At 40.0% G+C, this 22,698-nt stretch overlaps 1 protein-coding gene across 3 annotated transcripts in view; it reads left to right on the forward strand.

Annotated features, from left to right (window-relative positions):
* Positions 1-3,312: 3,312 nt before the first annotated feature.
* MKNK1 (MAPK interacting serine/threonine kinase 1) overlaps positions 3,313-22,698 on the forward strand; it is a 32,421-nt gene continuing 13,035 nt past the window's right edge. For 2 of the 3 annotated variants that reach the window (XM_034778943.1, XM_034778945.1), the window contains exons 1-6: positions 3,313-3,382; positions 9,768-9,873; positions 15,219-15,320; positions 16,294-16,391; positions 18,739-18,818; positions 20,047-20,120. In XM_034778943.1, the coding sequence (XP_034634834.1) occupies positions 3,320-3,382; positions 9,768-9,873; positions 15,219-15,320; positions 16,294-16,391; positions 18,739-18,818; positions 20,047-20,120 (523 nt within the window). In that variant the 5' untranslated portion in view covers positions 3,313-3,319. Of the gene's footprint in view, positions 3,383-9,767; positions 9,874-14,487; positions 14,541-15,218; positions 15,321-16,293; positions 16,392-18,738; positions 18,819-20,046; positions 20,121-22,698 lie in introns of those variants that run through there. The other variant, XM_034778944.1, reaches the window with a different exon arrangement.

Below are 22,698 nucleotides of genomic sequence, written 5' to 3' on the forward strand. Positions count from 1 at the left end.
CCCTTCTCCCCCCTTCTCCCCCATGGACCCCGGGGTGCCCTCCCCCCGCCCCTTATCCCCCATGGACCCCGGGTCCCTCCCCCGCCCCTTATCCTCTACCTCTTATCCCCCCTTGTCCGGGGCGCCCCGGTGTGGGGGCCGGGGTCCTCTTACCCCCTGCAGTCCAGCGTGCCGTAATGTGGGGGCTGGGGTCCTCTCCCCCACCCCTTACCCCCCCTGCCAGGCCGGGGCACCCTAGTGTGTGGGCCGGGGTCCTCTCCCCCACCCTTTATCCCCTCTCTAGGCCAGGGCACCCTCCCCCCCCCTTATTGCCCCCAGACCGGGCTGCCCTGCTGTGGGAGCTGGGATCCCCTCCCCCACCCTTTATCCCCCCTAGGCTGGGGTGCCCGAGTGTGGGGGCTGGGGTCCTCTCCCCCCACCCCTCATCCCCCCCCCCCAGGCCGGGGCGCCCTCCCTTTCCCGCACCACCTCGTGGGGGGACTGGGCGCCCCAGTGTGGGGGCTGGGACAGTAAATGGAACTGGAATGGGAGTTTAGCCTGAGTAAGGACGGAGTGGGTTTAGTGGGTTTGGCTTTCACTGTGGCTGCAGAGGTTACAACAGCCTGACAACTGACTGTTGTTGGGCTTGGCCAATGGTGTCCCCAACCATTCCTGGGACTATTGGACTCTGCTAGCAGAGTTAAGGTTTTTCTTTTTTTTCTGATCTTGGAGAATTTGGCCTTTTGTTCTAAGATAAGAATCCAGGGCTTCACTTAAAGCTGTATTTAATAAAAAAAAAAAAGTATTCAGAACTGTAGCAACTTTTTGAAGGTGTGTTTTGCATCCCCTGCTATAAATCTACATCCTAGTATTATCACTTCAGAAGCAATACAATAAAACTGTAGTTATGCTGTACAGCAATATAGCTGAACATTTGAGAGCTGAGTACTATGTGAAGGAGCTTCAAGTTTTGGAGCCCCATCTTTGCAACATAAAACAACATGGAAGACTCTTATTGCTTAGTGTATAACTACTCCATGAGAGCATCAAACTCAGGGTATTCTGTAATGTATATAGCGAGAGACGTGCTGTGATCAAATTGATGCTTCCTCTTAAGAATATATTTTGGGGGGTGAGGGGGGAAGATGGGGAAATATACCTGTCCCTATGTTCACTGTTAAAATAAATATTTACTGTGTTTTTTAGATATTTTAATTAGGGCTGTTTAGCAATTAAAAATATTAATCGTGATTAATCGCACGATTAATCACACTGTTAAACAATAATAGAATACCATTTATTTAAATATTTTGAATGTTTTCTACATTTTCAAATATATTGATTTCAATTACAACACAGAATACAAAGTGTACAGTGCTCACTTTATATGTATTTTTTATTACAAATATTTGCACTGTAAAAAAAACAGTATTTTTCAATTCACCTAATACAGTACTGTAGTGCAACCTGTTTATCATGAAAGTTGAACTTACAAATGTAGAAGTATGTACAAAAAATAACTGCATTCAAAAATATAAGTGTAAAACTTTAGAGCCTACAAGTCCACTCAGTCCTACTTCTTGTTCAGCCAGTCCCTCAGACAAACAAGTTGGTTTATATTTGCAGGAGCTAATGCTGCCCGTTTCTTGTTTAGAATGTCACCTGAAAGTGAAAACAAGCGTTCACATGGCACTGTTGTAACTGGTGTCGCAAGATATTTACGTGCCAGATATTCTAAAGATTCATATGTCCGTTTATGCTTCAACCACCATTCCAGAGGACATGCATCTATGCTGATGACAGGTTCTGCTTGATAACAAGCCAATGCAGTGCAGTCCGATGCACATTCATTTTCATCTGAGTCAGATGCCACCAGCAAAAGGTTGATTTTCTTTTTTGGTGGTTCGTGTTCTGTAGTTTCTGCATCGGAATGTTGCTCTTTTAAGACTTCTGAAAGCATGCTCCACACCTCTTCCCTCTCAGATTTTGGAAGGCACTTCAGATTCTTAAACCTTGGGTTGAGTGTTATAGTTATCTTTAGAAATCTCACATTGGTATCTTCTTTGCGTTTTGTCAGATCTGCACTGAAAGTGTTCTTAAAACAAACATGTGCTATAACATGAAATATGTGGCAGAATGCGGGTATAAAAGAGTAGGCAACATACAATTCTCCCCCAAGGAGTTCAGTCACAAATTTAATTAATGCATTATTTTTTTAACGAGCGTCATCAGCACAGAAGCGGGTCCTCTGGAATTGTGGACGAAGCATGAAGGGGCATATGAATGTTTAACGTATCTGGCACGTAAATATCTTGCAATGCTGGTTACAAAAGTGCCATGCGAATGCCTGTTCTCACTTTCAGATGACATTATAAATAAGAAGTGGGCAGCATTGTCTCCCATATGCAAACAAACTGTTTTGTCTTAGCGATTGGCTGAACAAGGAGGTGGACTGAGTGGACTTGCGGGTGCTAAAGTTTTACATGGTTTTGTTTTTGAGTGCAGTTACATAACAAAAAAAAATCTACATTTGTAAATTGCACTTTCACAATAGAGATTGCACTACAGTACTTGTATGAGGTGAATTGAAAAATACTATTTCTATTGGTTTTACAGTGCAAATATTTGTAATAAAAAATAATATAAAGTGAACCCTGTATACTTTATATTCTGTTATAATTGAAATCAATATATTTGAAAATGTAGAAAAACATCCAAAATATTTATAATAAATTTCAGTTTGTATTCTATTATTTAACAGTGTGATTAAAACAGCAATTAATTGCAATTCAGTTTTTTGAATTAATCGTACAAGTTAACTGCGATTAATCGACAGCCCTAATTTTAATCCTTGCTACTTGGAGTTCATTATTTACTGTATTTTTCTTCTGTCTTAAAATTAAGAATTGCAAACCCTCTGAAACATGTTGAACAGCTGTTTAGTTTCAATGCAGGTATCTCTTAGTATTTGGTAAAAATTCTATCTTTTGTGTTCTTTTAAAGCAGTATAAGACGAATCATAGCAAATGCATGATGGAAACAGTATACTGTTAACAATTCCTGCATGGAAGTATGATACTATCTCAAAAGGCTGTTCAGTAGCCAAAACTTAGCCCTATCTACTCTGATGCTAGGAGCTCTTGTACATGTAATTTAAAACAATAGTGATTAAAATATTTTTATATTTCTGCTCAATTAAATGGCCTTAAAAGCTTTTTTCAAATAAAGAGACTAGATGTAGAAGCTCATCTGAGTTTTTCAGTGTATGTTCTAATGACTGAGGAAGTAAGGAGTGCACTTTGACATTCTTCAAAAATAAGTTCTTCTTTATTCCTTCTAGATGCCGGATATTGTGAGGCAAAATAAAATTGCGGAACTGAAGAACTTCCTCTGTTCTTCTAAGGTAAAGCATATAGAGTATTAACGTCACTCTTACTGCTGACAAGTTTCCCATTATGTTTGATCCATGTGTCTTCACACTTGCATACATTCTGAAGTTGTATATTCTCAGTTTTGGGGGAAAACTTGTTCCAGTATGCAGACAGTTTTAGAACTCTTAATTTTAAAAGCAATATTTTAGCTAACTTTAAAAGCAGTCTTAAGAATTCTTCTGTCAACCTAGCTACCGCCTCTGGGGGAGATGGATTAACTACGGTGAGCCCGTCTTGTCACTGTAGTGAGTGGCTATTCCGAAATGCTACAGCAGCTCACAGCAGTGCCACTGTAATGGTTTAAGTGTAGACAGAGCCTGTGCCTTACTGGAAAAATATTTTTGGCATTGCTGTAGTTCTGATTGTCTGTGGAAAGAATTCTGTAAATGAAAACAAGTTGTTGTAATATGAGAACTGGCTCAAAGGTAGCAAGTGTGTTTGTACACGTGATGTGGGCTACAGCTCGGATTAACTCTGAGTAAAGACTTTGAAAAATACAAATTACAGAAAAGGCATCATTAGTATCAATATTGCAAAGTTTGAGCTAGCTCGCTAGTAAATTTAGACTTAATTTAAAAAAAAATACATTTCAGTACCATTTTGACTTTCTCCCAGTTCCAGCTTTGGGGGCTTTTAAAAAAAACGTTGGTGACTAAATTGCAAATGATTGGAACAAAATATATGAAATCTTGCTGGTTGGCCTTAAACTGAAAAATTTCAGCTCAGATACTAAATTAATACTCAGTTTTAAATATTAACTAGATTATTGATCAGCCATTATGACTCCATAGCTGAAAATTAGTTATGACAAAGGTAAAGTGGTGTTAACTTGGTTACAAATTGTCAAATGTAAATTGCTATTTGATATTGGTATTTCATTTCAATACAAGTATTACTATCTATCTTTACTAGTTTATATACAAGCAAAACAAAGCTAGTAGTGGCTTTTACCTAAAATATCCAGTATTTTGAAAACTACAATATTTTAAACTCCAGGATAGTCAGAGAGGGATATTACATATTGTTTCAGAGTTACTCTACTGAAAATAATGGTAATTCTATTAGCATGTTACTTACTGTGTAATTTCTTGTCACTATGCTAATCTGAAATTGTTCCATCTATAGCAAGTCTAAACTCTGTCAGTGAATATTTGTCACTACTTACTGCTAAACTAAACCTCTTATTTTTTGTAAAGAACATTGAACTTTCATAATGTAAAACTATTGGAATATACAAATGATAGAATTTGTTTTTAGAAGAGGAGTTTAATTATGGTAAGGGAGAATTCCTTTACGCCATAGAAAAGATCATTACTGCTTGATCGAGGCAGCATACCCTAAAGCATTCAAGATGGAGTTTAACATGGTTCACTCTTTCTAAAGAATCAGAATTAAAAGTACAGAAAGGTAATGCAAGGAAAAATCACTTTCTATCTTCTAGCACTTAGTAATTTACAACCAATAAATATTTTAACTATAGGTAGGACTATCTACATTACCACTTTTGTCGATGTAATTTATGTCACTCTGTGTTGTGAAAAAAACACCCCTCTGTGCGACACAAGTTACATCGACAAACGCCACTGGTGTGGATGATGCCACGTAGGCAGGAGAGTTTCTCCCATAGCCACCACCACTCTTGGAGGTGGTTTTATTATGTCGATGGGAGAGCTCTCTCCTGTCGGTATAGATAAGCTACATGTGCGATCTCACAGTGGTGCAACCGCATTGGTACAGCTGTGCCGCTGTAAGCTCGCTAGTATAGATATGGCCTAAGTAAGGAAGTATGTTGTATAGTAACTTAACTTCCAGTAAGAGATATCATCATATATGATTTGAGGGAGTCTCTTAAGAGCAGGAAATAAACCACTTGTAGGTGCATGAAATTTTAAAAAGCAACCAAAAATTCAAAGTCCACTTCCTAGAAAGCTTCCATCTCTGGTTATATTTGAGTAATAGGAAATTAGCTAACCAAATTAGAGTTTGATGATTCATTCTGAGATCATGAAGAGAGTTCCCTAAGCAATCAAATGGAGAAAAAAATCATAATGCTAGTCTTTCATAAGGGACTGTCAAAACTGACTTCTCCTGTATATTTTTTTCTGTAATTTAAAACAGTTCAACAACTTTCTGATTTAAGAATCAGAGAAATTGACTTGCTTAAGTCAAATTAAGTATTATTACTGTTGTCTTGTCTTTTTGAAATAACTCCTCTTGAGTTCCAAAATAACGTTATAACTTAATTCTTACTGAAACATGATGAAGACTGCTTATCATTGAGTCCTTATTTCCCTTGATCAGTAGCATTAAGCAGCCTTTCTTGTTAGTCCAACGTATTTACTTCTCTGAAGGAAACTGGAAAGGAGATGATCCTCAATGTATTAAGCAATTGACATGCCAGGGAACCCTTGCATGAGACTGACCCTCTCATATTTATTTTCTGCTGAATGAAACACTGGCTGCTGTTATGCCTTTCTCATCCTTAATATTGATTTGCAGTTGAGTGCAGCCAGGTCACTGGTTTTCCCATTTCCCCCCCCCCCCCCCCCCAAAAAAAAATAAATAAATTTAATAGTTTTCAGTGTTCTTTTTAAGTTGCCTCAAATCTTGCTTGTTGCCCTTGCTAACTGACTTATTGTATTATCTTGTGCAAGTCACTTAACCTTACTTTGTTTGCCTCTTTACCTGACCAATAGAAATAATTACCCTTGCCTACCTGGCTGGTATTCTGAACGCTTTTAAAAAGCTGTATAAATGCCTATGTTACTATAGATCTATTTCCGCTACAGAAAAATCAGTGGCCATAAATTTTGTGGTAAAAGTACATGATCTTCTCCCAAGAGGAAATTTAAACTTTAAAAGCGGCAAATATTTTGTCCTATATTCCATTGTGTTCTCTAACAGTGTTCCAATAGTTATCATGGAGAAGTAACAACAGATTTGAGATGGAGGAATCCATTTAAAAAATCAATCTGAGCTAGCCTGAAAAGTGTGAGATTGACCCATTGTGAGAGGACTTGACTCTCCATGCCACAGAAACCCCATGGTTACCTTGCAAGAGAGGTGGGTAGCTGAACAGCGATAGGGTTGGCCTCTCCATTCAGTGTACACTTGGAAGATGGGTGATCAAAGGCAGTGTGGAGGCCATTGCAGAGGAAGTGTAGAGGGCAGGCCACTGGACTCATTCTTATGCTGATTAAGTACAGTAACTCCTCGCTTATTGTTGTAGTTATGTTCCTGAAAAATGTGACTTTAAGTGAAACCATGTTAAGCGAATCCAATTTCCCCATAAGAATTAATGTAAATGGGGGGGGAGGTTAGGTTCCAGGGAAATTTTTTCACCAGACAAAAAACTATATTATATATATGTATACACAATATAAGTTTTAAACAAACAGTTTAATACTGTACACAGCAATGGTGATTGTGAAGCTTGGTTGAGGTGGCGAAGTCAGAGGGTGGAAGAGGGTGGGGTATTTCCCAGGGAGTGCCTTACTGCTAAATGATGAACTAGCCCTCAGCTGAGCCCTCAAGGGTTAACCCATTGTTGTTAATGTAGCCTCACACTCTACAAGGCAGCACGAATGGAGGGAGGGGAGACAGCATGGCAGACAGACACACACACCCTGTGTGTGGGGGAGAGAGAGAGATGTGCATTGCCCCTTTAAGTATGCTGACATCACACTCTAAGAACATTGCCTTTAAACAGATCAGGAAGTTGAGACAGCAGCTGCGGCCAGCTCTCTCTGTCCTGAGCCCTGTTGTGTCTCCCCCCTGCTCTATGTGGAGAAGGGATAAGTGGGGGAGGAGTAGGGGTAAGGGGAACACCCTGACATTAGCCCCCCTCTTTCTCCTTCCCCTGCACAGCAAGGAGGAGGCTTCAGGGAGCAGTTCCAAGGCAGAGGGCAGGAGCAGCACATGGCAGTGGGGGGAGGGACAGCTGCAATTGATCGCCTGTTGGGCGTCTGATGCACAGGGAACTTAGGGGAGCGGGGAGCTGAGGGGGGGGGGGGCTGCCAGTCCCCCCTGGTTCCAAGCCCCCACCAGCTAGCTGCAATGGGCTGCTCTTCCCGCAAGCAGCGGATAAAGCAGGCGGCTGCCAAACAATGTTATAAGGGAGCATTGCCCAACTTTAAACGAGCATGTTCTCTAATGGATCAGCAACGTAACAACGAACACCGTTAACCGGGACGACTTTAAGTGAGGAGTTGCTGTAGCTCAAACCCCCCTGCAGCCAGGGTCACTAGACTTCATTAACGGCTATGGCTGCGCTGGATTGCAGCTGGCCATGGTAGATTTTATCACGTTTATCTTTTCACAGAGCCAGATTAGTCAGACTTCATGTAGATTTTCAGAATTTCATCCCCAAATATATTAGTCTTACATTTTGTCAGGAATGTATGTGGTATGGGATCTTTTTCTGACTCATTTTTCATCGTGCTGTTTAGGTCACCAGTGTCCAACACTAACTATGATAGCGGAGGCACTCCCACAGGCAATTTTAATTACTAGAGTGATTTGTCAAATTATTAATATAGATAAGTGAACAGTAGCCATGCCTTTTCTTTGACAGAATTTGAAACGCGTATCTTCCCTCCTTCTGTGTATCTCTGAATCCTACCCTATGTTGCAACAATTGACTTGACTGGAGAAAGAGACATGATTTAACACAGTGCTGTAATGAATAATATGTTTTTCACTCTGAACCAGTTCCTCTCTCTGCATTTGGCAGCCTGTAATGCACTGTGCTTAAGCGTTTTCACAAGTGTTTGTAACAAAGTAGCATTGTTCTTCTGTGACTTCACCCGGTTAGCGTGTTCCAGCAAGATCAACACCTGCTAAGCAAGTCCTATTTGGCTGACACTTGCAATTGTGGCTAATGTAGGTAAGTTTCTGGGAAGTGAAGGTCTTGGCTGAAAATTTCTGAGAGATTTAATTCTGGATGCCCAAAGTTAGGCTCCTCAGTGTCAAAATACGGCTTGACTTTCAAAAATGCTAAGCCCAAACAGCGGTGGAATTCTGTGGGAGTTGCAAGTTGTTTAGCATTTTGTTGAAAATCAGGCCACTTCTATTCAGGTGCCTAGTTTTGGATTTTAGTCTAGCTGTATGCAAACTGGCTTGAAAATGTTTGGCCTCTGTAAACAAACCAAATTCCCAAGAAGAAAAGGTTTTATTATATTTAGAATGCTTGGACTACTATATTAGGGAGGGCCACCTGCTTGGTGCTTATTAGCCAGCAGAAACAGGATATGAATTTTTCAGCCCTGGCTAGAAAAAGTCTTAAGGCTCTTAGTGAGTTGCAGTTCTGGAAGGGAGTCTTCTCACTTGTTTCCACTGGTTACCTGTGACTATAGTGAAATTCTATTGTCCAATGTATTGTCGTGCTTATTTAACTACTTACCTCCGTGAGCGGCTCAGTGTGTTGTGCCAGCTATTTGTTCTCTGAATTGGCTTTTGATTTATTTCCAGGTGAAATTCAGAACATTGGTTATAATCTATGAAACTCCGAAGAGTCTGGCTCAAATTACTATTTGTATTCCTCTCTTTCTCTCAGTGCCTTGCCATGACGGTTGTTATCTGGGACTATTTTACTGTTGGTTGCTAGGGATAAATTGTTGCGTATTGGTGGCCCTGCTTTTCAATAGAAGATCCCTAGCTTCACTCTCATGGTCTGTCAGAGCCTTCAAGATTGGTTGCAAGATATGTCTTTATATGGTCATTTTGGAGACCCTTGTGCCTGTCACCAGGGCATTTTCAAATGGGAGGTGGAGTGTGTGATTCTCCTTAATAATTATCCCTTGATGCTATGGCAATTGGAATATAACGTTAGGACTCCACTTAATCGTTTTATCAGTAATATAAGGAATGTGCTGAGAGTGCAGGACTGATCCTCAACTGGTATAAATTGTTGTAGCTCCGTTGCTACGGCAGTTTTGTGTCAGCTGAGACGCTGCCCCAGAGTATGCGAAGGTTGTCTTTCTAACTCTTGGCTTTCTCATTTGAACATGTCTATGGAGAGTGAGAAGTTGTACTCCTAATCTAAACAAGATAGTAAATTTCCTTGGGGGAAGTTGGCTTTGTGCTTGAGGATCTGTGTTCAGTTCCCTGGGTCAGTCACTGATTTCATGTGCAGTTCATTTAAGCTCACTGTGCATTAGCGCCCCATCTGTAAACTGGGAATACAGTCTCTTTCTGCCTTGCTTATTTTTGGATTGCACGGTCTCCTGCTGTGTGTCTGTACAGAACCTAGAGTAACAGGACCCCGATCTCTGGAGCCTTTAGGCACTATTGTAATATAAATAACAAAGGTAAATGATTTGTGATTCTGAATATGCTTTTTTTTTCTTTTCTTTTTAGTTACAAAATAATCCTACTTCAGCAAGTCCTGTTTTTGAAGCAAATGGTAATCAGCCTGTCTACCCAAACTCCCTTCTTCCAGTGAAGTCAATCCAACACAGACCAGGTATCCACTTTTTATCTCTCAAGTTCTTATGCTGGTGTCCATTGCTGTAGTACCCAATTGCCCCCCCAGGATTTAAAAGAGATAATTATATATCCCTGTCTTTCCAACCCCGGTGATTAGAATTAAGGCTTTTTTGGTTTGGGTTTTTTGCATGTGTGTGAGAGGAGTACGTACTCGTGGGGAAGTTATGTCAACAGTTAGGTTTCACTGCGTCCAGAACGTAATGCACAACTATGGTCATTACCTTTTCTGGTAGTGTGTTCTGTGTTCTTGTTCCCACCTCTCTGAAATTCTGTCTTCGGCACCCATGAGTGCTGTTCTTCCTGTCAATGGATTCATTGATCCAGTGGAACGTAAGTGTTGTAGGAGACCATAGTTGTGGAAGGAGAAGGCTTTTCTCATGTATCCGGGACCTATCCCATGGAGGACTTTAAAAATTGTATGTATTTAACATTGGCTCTAATACTAAGTAAGCTTACCTGTGTGTAGATGCTTACTAGGGATGTAAAAGGTTAACCAGTGAGCATCAGTCTTATCGGTTAACACACCTTAACCGTTAACCCCGGGCCAGCCGGCTGGCCTGCCAACCCTAGCACTTACTAGCGCAGCAGTACTTGAGGCTCAGGCAGAACTGCTGCTACAAAATGTATTCTCCCCTTAGCTTGCTCCATTGTCCCTTGGTATTACACCTAAGGAGGAGAGCTTCACGTCTTTGGCTCCAATGAGAGCTGCAATGCCTAGACCCAACAGAAGGGAAAATGAGAGTTTGAACCATAGCTTCTCTCAGATTCTGTCATCTCTTGTCAGTGGGCATAGTATGTCTTTGTTTTCACTGTTGACAGAAGGCCTGAGAGTGCTCCAGCTGAAGTCAGTGGAAGAATTTCCATTGATTTCAGTGGAAGCAGGAACTAGTCTATACTGTAGACGGGGTTTTAAAAAGTCCTCTTACTGGTGAGTAAGAAATTTTTTTGGTTGAATGTTGTTAGCTTCTGCTGAAACTAAATAAATTCTAGCCTTTGTGGCTAAGTGTTGTGTAGGTGTTTCAAGCCTAACCTGTATGTCGGAGTGGCCAGAATGTCATATCAGTGGTCCAGCTCGTTCAGCATCCTGGCATTGACTGTGGTCAATACCAGCTACTTCATTGGAACCCTCCAGTAGGCAGCTGTGGGATATCCTGCCCCCAGAAGTTTCCTTTTAACCTTGATAGAGGCTGACATATGCTCTGAAGCATGTCTGTATGTCTTACAAAACTTATCCACATAAATGCTAAATCCTTTTTTAATCCTGCTAAAGCCACAGGCTAATTGCGTGTTGTATGGAAAAGTGTTTGCTTTTATCAGTTTTGACTTTTTCTCTGAATGTCACCTCATATTATGAGAGAAAGTAAATCCGGAACTTTTGTTCACGCTATCTATTCTGCTATTTTTTGTATACTTTCTAAGGTAAACAATCCCACTCTTTTTTCAATCTCTCTTTATATGCCTTCGTCCATGCTCTTTATCATTCTTGTCAACAATCTCTGAACCCTCTCTAGTTCTGCTGTATCCTTTTTGAGATGAGTCTGCAAGAAGAGAACACCGTAATGCGGAGGAGGGCATACCTTTGACCTATTATTTTCTATCCCATTCCATTTGCGTCCTAACATTTTGGGTTTATTCGTTTGTTTGACTACTGCTGCACATTGAGCAGACTGGGTCTTTATTGAGCTATCTGCAGTGATGCCCAGAGTTCTTTCTAAATTAACTACTAACTCTGTAAATTATTCCCTCCAAGGCATATAACTTTGCATTTATCAACAGTGAATTTCATCTCCCATTATGTTGTCCTCTCATCTAGCTTGGTTAGGTCCCTCTGAAGTGCCTCATTCATCTGATGTTGAGTAGTCTGGGTTTTGTTAGTGGTGAAGCACTGAAGTGACAAAATTCACAGTTGCCAAATCATTAATTTATATAGTAAACACCAGGCCTAGTATAGAACTTTTTTTTGGCACCCTGAGGTTAACTTCTTGCTGTGATGCAAACTAATTTCTTCTGTTTTTCATTTCTTAACCAGTATATAAACAATCTAGGCAAACTCCCAATAGGCAATTTTTTGTGTACTTGACTGGAAAATGGCTGGTTATTTTTACTCGCCCATTACTCTATCAAGAGGTCAAATATTCTGCTAAAAATGTTAGTTAAAAAAACGAGTGAATGAATACACTCACTGTATTAACTTAGCATTCGTGTTCTAGACCAGCGGTTCTCAAACTTCCTTGCACCATGACCCCCTTCTGACAACAAAAATTACTACACTACCCCAGGAGGGGGAACTGAAGACTGAGCCCCACCGCCCTGGGCGGGGAAGGGGCCAAAGCTGATGAAGCCCTGGACAGGGGGCATGTAACCTTAGCCCTGGGCAGTGGGGCTTGGGCTTCAGACTTGCTAGGGCCCAGGGCCCACACCAGCCTTGGCGACCCCATTAAAATGAGGTTGCAACCCACTGTTTGAGAACCGCTGTTCTAGAACCTCCAATACCAGGATCAACTGCTGGGAAGATGGGGGAGTCATGTCTGTGGGAGAAGGTTAAACCTCTGAAACTGTAATATAAAATTACCATTAATTGGGTGACAGAGTTGACTGTTCCCATTAAACTATCCAGTTTTACTAGTGTAAAGGCTTGTTCTTGTTAACACTTACTCCAAAGAACACTCCATTAAGGAGGTGAGGCCTCAAAACAAGTTGCTGGGATAAAGGAGTTTTCTCATGTCATTCAAGTTGCTACTCGGGCCTAAGCATAGAAGTGGTTTATCAAAACGGAGTGACTAATGAGAACAAAACTGCAATGAGCTTCCTCCTTGCTTAAAGTTTCAACAGAAAAGGAAACTAGGTGTCGTCATACAGAGGTATCCTAATCAGATCACAGGCAGAACAAAAAGCTAATTAACAAATCTTGCGTCCCTGTTTGTGCACAAATTTAGTACAGAACACAAGTTGGAAATGTCAATTTTTCACTAATTCAACTTACGTTTAAATGATTAGTTTACTTTCTGGTGTGAGGAACCATCTCTTTGAAGCTTAGGTTTTAGTCTCATTGCGGTGTGTCTAAAGTAACATTGATCAGAAGATGAGACTGAAAGATGAAAGTCAGATATTAGGAATGGCAATATACAAAAACCTGTAGGAGAACAGTTCAACCTCCCTGGACACACAATAGCAGATTTAAAGGTAGCCATCCTGCAGCAAAAAAAACTTCAGGACCAGACTCCAAAGAGAAACTGCTGAGCTCCAGTTCATTTGCAAATTTGACATCATCAGCTCAAGATTAAACAAAGACTGAATGGCTAGCCAACTACAAAAGCAGTTTCTCCTCCCTAGGTGTTCACACCTCAATTGCTAGAAGAGGGCCTCATCCTCCCTGATTGAATTAACCTTGTTATCTCTAGACTGATTCTTGCCTGCATGTTTATACCTGCCTCTGGACATTTCCACCACATGCGTCTGACGAAGTGGGTATTCATCCACGAAAGCTTATGCTCCAATACTTCTGTTAGTCTATAAGGTGCCACAGGACTCTGTTGCTTTTTATAGATCCAGACTAACACGGCTACCCCTCTGATACTTGAAAGATGATTGTGGCTTTGAGTGATGCATTAAGTATTTCAATGAGTGACATTAAAGGGACACAAAATTTTCACCAATTTCCAAATCACTCTAGTCTGAAAATTTTGTACACAACATATGGCAGTTATAAGTGACTCCCATAATTACTATCACTGAAAGTTGTTGGCAGGAAAAATGCTTTTCTCTGTATTCCATCTTATTTTGTGCCTTTGACAGCACTTTGTGTAATCTGTCTTACTCTTAACTTGCATAGCTTCTTATTCTGAAAAGACCTTTACAAACATCACTGGGGAGCAGAAAAGCCCTTATTTTAAAATCAATAATAATTGAAAAGATGTATTATTTAGTGGGTGCTTCATTAGAAACTGGAGCCTTTTTAAAAATTGGTTAATTAAGAAAAAAAGATTTGTTGACAAGATCCCCTTAACATCTACTCTGCTTCCTTTTGCCAGTATGCTCAGAATGTTACCTGCTACAGGGATTTCTGTTTTCTGTGGCACAACACAGCAGTATGTTATGTTTTAAAAAAAAAAAAAAAAAGGTAAAACTGAATTATTTGCATTTCATTCTTTAGGAATCCTACCTACAAGAATTCTGGAAAATGGTTGACAAGGTTATGGCAAAACAGTGCTTAACTGTTTGAACGCTGATTTTTAGCTAGCATGGTATCTGTCAGCATGGATAGTCATGATTAGAGGCGTGGAAAAGCTTACACGTGCAGAGATATTGAAAAGATTAGGCCTGTTTAGAGGGGAGACTAATAAAAGGGTCATGATACAAAAGGGAAATCTGATGCTCCTAGTTACCCATTCCTATAGTACAAGAACAAGAGGATGTGTTGTTGTTTTTTTTGTACACCATGCAAATTAATGGCAGAGAGTGAGTGAGGTTATTGAGTCCAAACAAGGGCATAATAAGAAGGTAATGAGGACTAGACACTGATAGGGATAAAATCCACAGTTACATAACACGAGAACAAAATATATAAAGGGTATGAACACTTGTGTTTCAGGGCATAAGCAAACCACTGATCTGTGTTTAGAAAGAAACCTCCCCTATGGACAGGTTAGTGTGTAATTGTTTGTTATGGCTTGCACATGTCTGTGAAGCATGTCCACGCTCAGAGCTGGGGAATGAGCTGAAATGGAACAGTAGTCAGATTTGGTATGTTAATTGTCTTGTTTACAAGTCTAGTCTACGTTCCTCCATTTTCCCCACCTGTCTGAGACTCTGTGCCTTCCTGTTCCTTGACTCTCCCAATTGCTGCTATGGGAACCCCTTTTCTTTTGAAACAAAAGGACTTGGAAAAAGTATAAAAAATGTTGTAGCTCTCTGCCAACACCTGTGTACTTGCACTGAATTCTGCTAACCCCCGGGATCTTTGTTAGGCGATGGTAGCATACAGGGGGCTCTTGCAGCAGTCTGAACAGTGCTGCTCGCAGGGCTGACTTAGTATACACTGTGGTAGCAGGAATAGGAGCTACTTTCATGCATGATAATTGCTTGTATTTCTGCCTTGTATTTCTGTCCTACTTATCAAACCAGCACTACTTCGTGTGCGTGTTTAATTAGCATCCAAATTCTTCTTTGCTTTCTTCTGATTTTGGTGGAGAGATGTCCACCTATAATGATGAAGAAAAGCAATGAACATTTAGGATAGTTTAAGAGCACACATGCAACCCCTGTTGATTTCCTCCTAACTTAGGGTAGGTTTGTTTAAGCTGCCTTTGTTCTGCCACACAGAGATGGTCAGCAGTCAGCCTCTCACCATAGTAGATAACGGCAAAAAGAAAAAGAAAAAAAGGAGGACCAGAGCCACAGACCATCTCCCAGGGAAGTTTGAAGGTTGGTGTCAATTTGCAGTGTCTCTGATTTATAATGTCTGTGTCCTCTTGGCCCCTTTCAATTTTCTAAGCAAAATAATTGCTGTTCGCCAGTGCAGTGAAAATTAACACTGCTTCATCTTTTATTTCTTCATCACTTGTTTTCTTCAGTGCCTTTATTCCTTACAGTGAGCTCTTTGCCTTTGTATTTCCATTGTAAATTTGTTTTTAGAATAAGCAAAGTGCAGAACATCTAAACAAGTTTTTGTTTTTTAGAATAGTTGCATACAAACTGTTTCTGTTAAGTAACATATACCTGCTAATGTAAACCATTTTAGAACAGCTTAATGTTAACTGTCCATGCGGGCAGGGGACTGGACTCGATGACCTCTCGAGGTCCCTTCCAGTCCTAGAATCTATGAATCTATGATCAATTAAAAAAAAAAAAAAAAAAAAACACCTGCGGAAAATAGCACTGAGTGAAAACCAAAAACTCGAGGTAATTACCCTAAATATCATTTTAGCTTTAATATTTAAACTTCAGGAGGTATTTATTCTATAGATTTCTAAACCTAGAGCATTTTCTGATTAAGAAATGATGAAACATTGTCCTCTTTGAAAACCGAGGGCTGATTTTCTAATCTTTGAATCCCTAATTAGGTAAGATACTGAGAACATAGGAAAAGTAGTTGAGATTCCAGCATTCATTGAGTTAGAAACACTTTCTAATATTAATCGGATTGCAGTTTCACTCTTACAAGGAAATCCATTCCCGTGTTGTTTGGGTGGTGATCAGAACAGATACAAATGGAAGTGTAAGTAAAGCTGATGCAGCTAAGTGAAAATGCTGCAAAAATGCAACTTCCCCAGTTGATTACCAAGGGAGTTCTCATAGCTGCCGTCGTATTAGGGCTGCTCATCAAAACAGTAGCTTGTCTTTACAATTCACCAAAATACTTCTGCTAATGTTTGCTTTGTGCTGATTTTTCTGGCAGACTTGTACAAGCTGACTGCTGAGCTCCTTGGTGAGGGAGCATATGCCAAGGTTCAAGGTGCTGTTAGTCTGCAAAATGGGCAAGAATATGCAGTAAAAGTAAGTCTAGAATTCAAGGAGGGAGTGTTTTCATTTGTGGCTGCATCTCTTATTCCTCACACTGAATCAGTGATAGAGTACCTGCAATAATATGGAGGGCTCTTTATTTAAAAAAACAACCAAAACCCAAAACGGTCAGTTCTGGTGATAAGTAGCATTGATAGACATTCTGTACCATGCCCTCTGGAACGAACTGAAATATTTTAGCAGTGGACAGAGTTCACACAAAATAATATACCCTATAATGGTTAGACCTCCCTGTCTTTTCCTTTCCATCCTATTTTGAATGGAATTCTAACAGCTGGTGTTTTAATTTATAAAAGTGGAGGCAAAAGGTCCATCAGAAGCATTTTTCTTCAACTTGTTTGAATAGCTTGTCATCTGCCACATTGCTTCTGTATTTCTGATTGGCAAGTAGTCCAAGGTGGCCTATTAAATAGCTATCAGCTTTTGACAGAGCATCTCAGTGTACAGAATCAAAGGGGTAGCCGTGTTAGTCTGGATCTGTAAAAGCAGCAAAGAGTCCTGTGGCACCTTCTAGACTAACAGACGTATTGGAGCATGAGCTTTCGTGGGTGAATACCCACTTCTTCGGATGCTCCTATACATCTGTTAATCTATAAGATGCCACAGGACTCTTGAGTGTACAGAGTGCACCACTAACCACTATAGTTACATTTACTGCTGTTTCCCATTCAAAGTGTAGGAAGTCATTCTTCCGCTCTACTCTGCTCTGGTTAGGCCTCAGCTGGAGTATTGTGTCCAGTTCTGGGCACTGCATTTTAAAAAAGATGTGGAGAAATTGGAAAGGGTCCAGAGAAGAGCAACAAGAATGATTAAAGGTCTTGAGAACATGACCTATGAAGGAAGGCTGAAAGAATTGGGTTTGTTTAGTTTGGAAAAGAGAGGGGACATGATAGCAGTTTTCAGGTATTTAAAAGGGTGTCATAAGGAGGAGGGAGAAAACTTGTTCACCTTAGCCTCTAAGGATAGAACAAGAAGCAATGGGCTTAAACTGCAGCAAGGGAGGTCTAGGTTGGACATTAGGAAAAAGTTCCTAACTGTCAGGGTGGTTAAACACTGGAATAAATTGCCTAGGGAGGTTGTGGAATCTCCATCTCTGGAGATATTTAAGAGTAGGTTAGATAAATGTCTATCAGGGATGGTCTAGACAGTATTTGGTCCTGCCATGTGGGCAGGGGACTGGACTCGATGACCTCTCAAGGTCCCTTCCAGTCCTAGAATCTATGAATCTATGAAAATACCTTGGTAAAGATAAATGCTATGATGCAACAAACTCTTTAATGGCACCAACTTTGGAATTAGAGAGTATTTGCGACCAACTTTTAAAAAGAAACATTTTGTGCCTGTAGTTTTGAGGCAGCGATTAATTGCAAGTGTAAGTGATAATATCTAGACATCTCACTACCTGATTGTCTAAACACTATATCACTTCTGACATAATATTGGAGAGACAAAAATGGAAGCTGTTTTGAAGCCTCTTTAAAAATCTGGCCCTGTAGATACTGAAAGCCTTTATCATTTGATTTGTTGAGGTTAAAAACTGAGACTAGAGCATTAACAATTTTATGAATAAACTACATTAAGGTACATACCTCACCAGTAATATTCGCTTCTGAGCTTTCCTTTTTTATGGGTAAATTTTGTGCTTGTGAAAGTGAGAAACTATTATATTGGATATAGCCAGTGATAGAACCTGTAGCTACTTCACAAGCTTCCAGCCCACACATCTATCATTTAATTGCAAATTTTGTAACACCTGTGCTTTTCCAGTCCTCACCCTTTTGTTTTTTCCCCTGAGCAGTGCCTGAAGTGCAGAATTGTATTGCAGCTTCCTGGTATTGATGAACAGGTCTGGTTTCTCAGACATGTGAATGCATCACACTTGGCAAAGTTATTGAATTAACTAACCAACTCTCATCTTGCAATGAAGTCAAAACTGTGTCTTTAGATTCCTGTAATAACCAATTCTTCTCTTTTGATTGCTAGATTTGAGTCATGCCATAAAACTCTTTCTTGTAAAAACTCAGGATTTCCTTTTCCGGCCATGTAAAATTAAAATGTGGTAATTGGGTTTTGAATGTCTCTTTTTCTACTCTTTTCAGTTCTTAGATTGCCCTCATCACTGTAGTATCTGAATGTCTTCCCGTGCTGCATTAAGTGCTGTGACGAATGCCTTCGCATGTGAAATTAGACAAGCCATGGATGTTTCCCTGTGACAGGGCATGACTGGGATTTGAACCCAGGACCTCCTGAACCCAAAGTCAGAACTGTACATGCGGGCCACAGAGCCATTTTTAAATATAGATTCCAATTCTTTTAACAGATAATTGAGAAAAATACCGGACACAGTCGGAGTCGTGTTTTTCGTGAAGTAGAAACATTGTATCAGTGTCAGGGTAACAAGTAAGTATTGCGTACTTTCGTCTTTAGCAGGTGTCTCTCAGAACTGGTGGTGTAGGAAGGGACAGAAGTGCATTTTTCTCCTTCATATCAATTTTAATTTAGCCTTAATGTTTTGGGTATGTAACTCACATGCCTACTACATTTTATTTGAAAGTTTAAAAAAATATTTGGGGGGGAAATGAAATTTTAAAACTTATTGGCAGCCAGATCAGCGTGGAGGTCATATGCTTGAATGTTAAATGGCTTTCATTCCAATAATTTATTTATGAAAAGTCCCATATTTGTCTGAAAAGACCTTAGATACCATTATCTCCACATTTGCAGTGTTCCTTATTGTTTACTTGTTCTGCAGCAGGATTTCACTCTACAGTGGCAGGCTCTGTACAAACACATTTAACCATGGAAATACTGTAGGGATGGAGATAATGTTGAGTTACCAAAGGCAATTTGAAAGAATGACCACCTCATTAAGCATCATTTTCATACTGCCTGGTGTTACAACTGCTTTTGTAAGGCCATTTCTAAAACAACCGGTAGAACTCGTTAGATTCTTTGAGGGATGTATCATTGTATCTCCATTTCTGGTATGCACCTAACAATTCATGTGCATCCAATACATAAGTGATTAAAAAATGAAACTTTAATGACAACGTGCAAAGTATGAATTTCATATTTACTTAAATGCAGACTGACCTTGTGTTGTAATTCTTAAGGCAACAAGGGATGTTTATACTTTCTGCCGCAATGAACACAACCTAGCTAAGCAACACTTAGTTGTGACCTGTTGGTTATCACACTGAGCCCAAAGTCTACCAGACAGATGTTGCTGTCTCCTTCAAACAGTGTTAAGTTCCACCCTATGACTTATAGGGGAGAAGAATGGCAAGTAATTATTTTTGTTCTTGCCTTCAGGACAGACATGCTGTTCCAAATTATTAACTGCAAACTATTACAGCTCATTTTTCTCTGTTACCATTCAGCTGTTCTCTTTTTATAACCCTGCCTAGTAGACGGCTTTATTTTTCAGTTATGTAAAATTTAAGTAGTGGAATCTGACCTGTGTAAGGTGAACATACAATTTTTTTCAATCCCACAGGCTACAAAAATAACCTATTTCCCAATTAGTATTTTCATTTTTTGGTTACTTCTAGCACTTCATATTTTTAGCATATAAAGAAATATTTAACACACTTTTTCCATTGTTTGCTTGTTTTATTTTCTCTTTAAGGAACATTTTGGAGTTAATAGAATTTTTTGAAGATGACACAAGGTATTACCTTGTCTTTGAGAAATTGCGAGGAGGTATTGTACATCATATTTGTGAATTTTTATTAAGAGTTAGCTTGATCTGTCATTGCTTCAGTATTTTAAAGAGATCTCTTCAAAACAGGATGAAGGATTTATTTTAAATGCATGATAAGGTGCATATTGATGTAGCTGATCATACATTTACAAATCTTCTGCTTTATAGTTAAATAATGAAATGTTCAACTTTGTTAGACTGGAAGATTTGGAGTATAATTATCAAGTCAAATAGTCTCAATAGGGAAAGGGGGAAAATAGGGTGAAATTTCAGAAATGTTTTGCATGATCTTAGCAGATACAGACACCTCCGGATGTCACATTGTCAGGCTGTCACATTGTCACAGCACTCTCTGTGGCAGCATTTTACCTCCTAATAATATGATGTAGCTATTCAGTGACTTATTATTTTTCTGGAAAGCTATGGGGAGCTGTTGCAAATAATACTTTGCTTCTGGCTTATGACACTGAATTGTAACAGCTTGCTTATGAGTCTTTTGAGGGCTCGTCCAACTAAGCATGCTTGGGCACTCATGGGTTAGTAAGGAGGGTGTCTTAACCACCTCATAAGGGAGCGGGCTTTCTGCCATTGCTAGTCAGGCAAAAGTGGAGCTTGACAGGAAATAGTGCTAGGGTTATCGGTGTTCATCCATGGTTTTTCTTTAGCAAAACACTAGATACAAATTTTCCCTTGAAACATCAGTAGTAATGACATATTTCAAAAAGGAACCTGCTTCTCTTGTCCTTTTAAAATGCTGCCTGATAATGTCCCCAAACTCTTTGATGTTGAATTGTGTCTTTTGCAGGAATTGCAGTCTTCCCATCTGAGTTTAACTAAATAAGGCTTATCTCAAATAGAAGGTGGGAACAGTCTTACATTAAGTTCATGCTTTGAAAGCATGAGGCCCCTTTCTGTCTGCCTCCCTCCTTCCATGCTCTTCCCAAATAACTTGTAACCCATTTTATCAGAGTGTAATAAAGAGGCTGTGTGTATAGCTCCTGTATCAGTTGGGGGTGTGTGTGTGGGTGTACTTATGAGTTAAAGAGGGGCTCTCTCCTTCAGCCCACCTCCCCAGCTGAGGCTGGGATCTGAACTCGGTGTCTGTGTGTAAGCTTTATATCTGTGTATTGCAACTAGTACCATTGAAACACACTTGAAATAATGTGAGTTAGGGGTGAAGCTCTAATTTCCTGTGCCTGACCTGCAACACTACATATACTCCATCAGATACTGGTTTTGTCCTCAGCAGCGTGTCTGGCACCTCTGACTATAATTTGGTTTATGTGCAAGGTTGTATTCAGCTCCCACATCACTTTGCAAATATATTTGTAGGGGACTCCATTGCCCGAGCTGTGTGGCTGTGCAGTTAGCCAGAGGGTTGCATAACTTGCACTTTCCCATTGCAGTCATGCCTTACTATAACCGGGTAATTGGTTAAACAGACTCTCAACTATCACTAATCTCTTTGCCCGAGAGCTTTTAAACAAAATGTCTAAATTGCTTATGTTTCAGTCTAGCTTTTTTTTTTTGCTTAATTTACATGATTAACCCACTTCAATGTGGAACAAGATTAAATTTAAAGTACATATCATTCGTTCCAGAGCATCCTAAAGGTCTTCTCTCTCCATTCCCAAAAGTCCCTTTTTGAACAAATGATACAGTATACATAACAAATTTTATCAGTGATGATGCTGATGACACAAAAATGGGGAAATTGTAAAAATGAAGAGGACGGGTCACTGATACGGAACGACTTGGATCTCTTGCTAAACTGGGCGCAAGCAAACAGATGTGCGTTTTAGTACGTCTAAATGTAAATGTATACATCTAAGAACAAAACATGGAGGCCATACTTACAGGATGGGGGACTCTATCCACCACAGCCCCCAAATCTTTTTCAGGGGTCACTGTAATCAGCTGAGCACGAATTCCCAGTGTGACGCTGTGGCCAAAAGAGCTATTTCAATCCTGGGATGAATAAACGGGAATCTCGCAAAAGAGTAGAAAGGTTATTTTATGTCTGTTTTTGGCACTAGTACGGGTTGCCACTATGCAAAAGTGGCAGCAGCTGCCTGATGGATAAATATGGGGGAACGTCACCCTCCACATAGTACAGTATGTGAGGTTTCCTTCCTGGGCATCTACCAATTCAAAATAATAGGACTGAAGTAGCTCAGTGTATAAACATGCACTGCCTCAAGGATTTCATATCAACAGGCAGGAATTTGTCCTTGGTCCTCGCTACCTGACCTTTCTAGTAAATATAACAATTGTGCTGAGTGCGTGGGGGGCGGAAAAAAGAAAAGGAGTTTAGGGCCATTCACTATGGTCGGAGCCTAGTGGTCAACATTAACTGTAAGCCTTGAAAGATTTTATGTTGGAGGAAAATCTGAACCAATTCGGGGAAAAGTCTTTATCCTGCATTAAAGGGACACTAATATTGTCTGAAAATTGATCTACGTTCACTAGTGTTGTGTCTGAATGGAATCCTGAACAAGACCTAGCACAAAGTGGGACATTCTTCCACTAAATCATCTCACCTTGACTTTCGTGGAAGTTTTAACTGCACATCTAAAA

This window comes from Trachemys scripta, chromosome 8 (genome assembly GCF_013100865.1).
Source record: "Trachemys scripta elegans isolate TJP31775 chromosome 8, CAS_Tse_1.0, whole genome shotgun sequence".
In the NCBI taxonomy this organism is placed as follows: Eukaryota; Metazoa; Chordata; order Testudines; family Emydidae; genus Trachemys; species Trachemys scripta.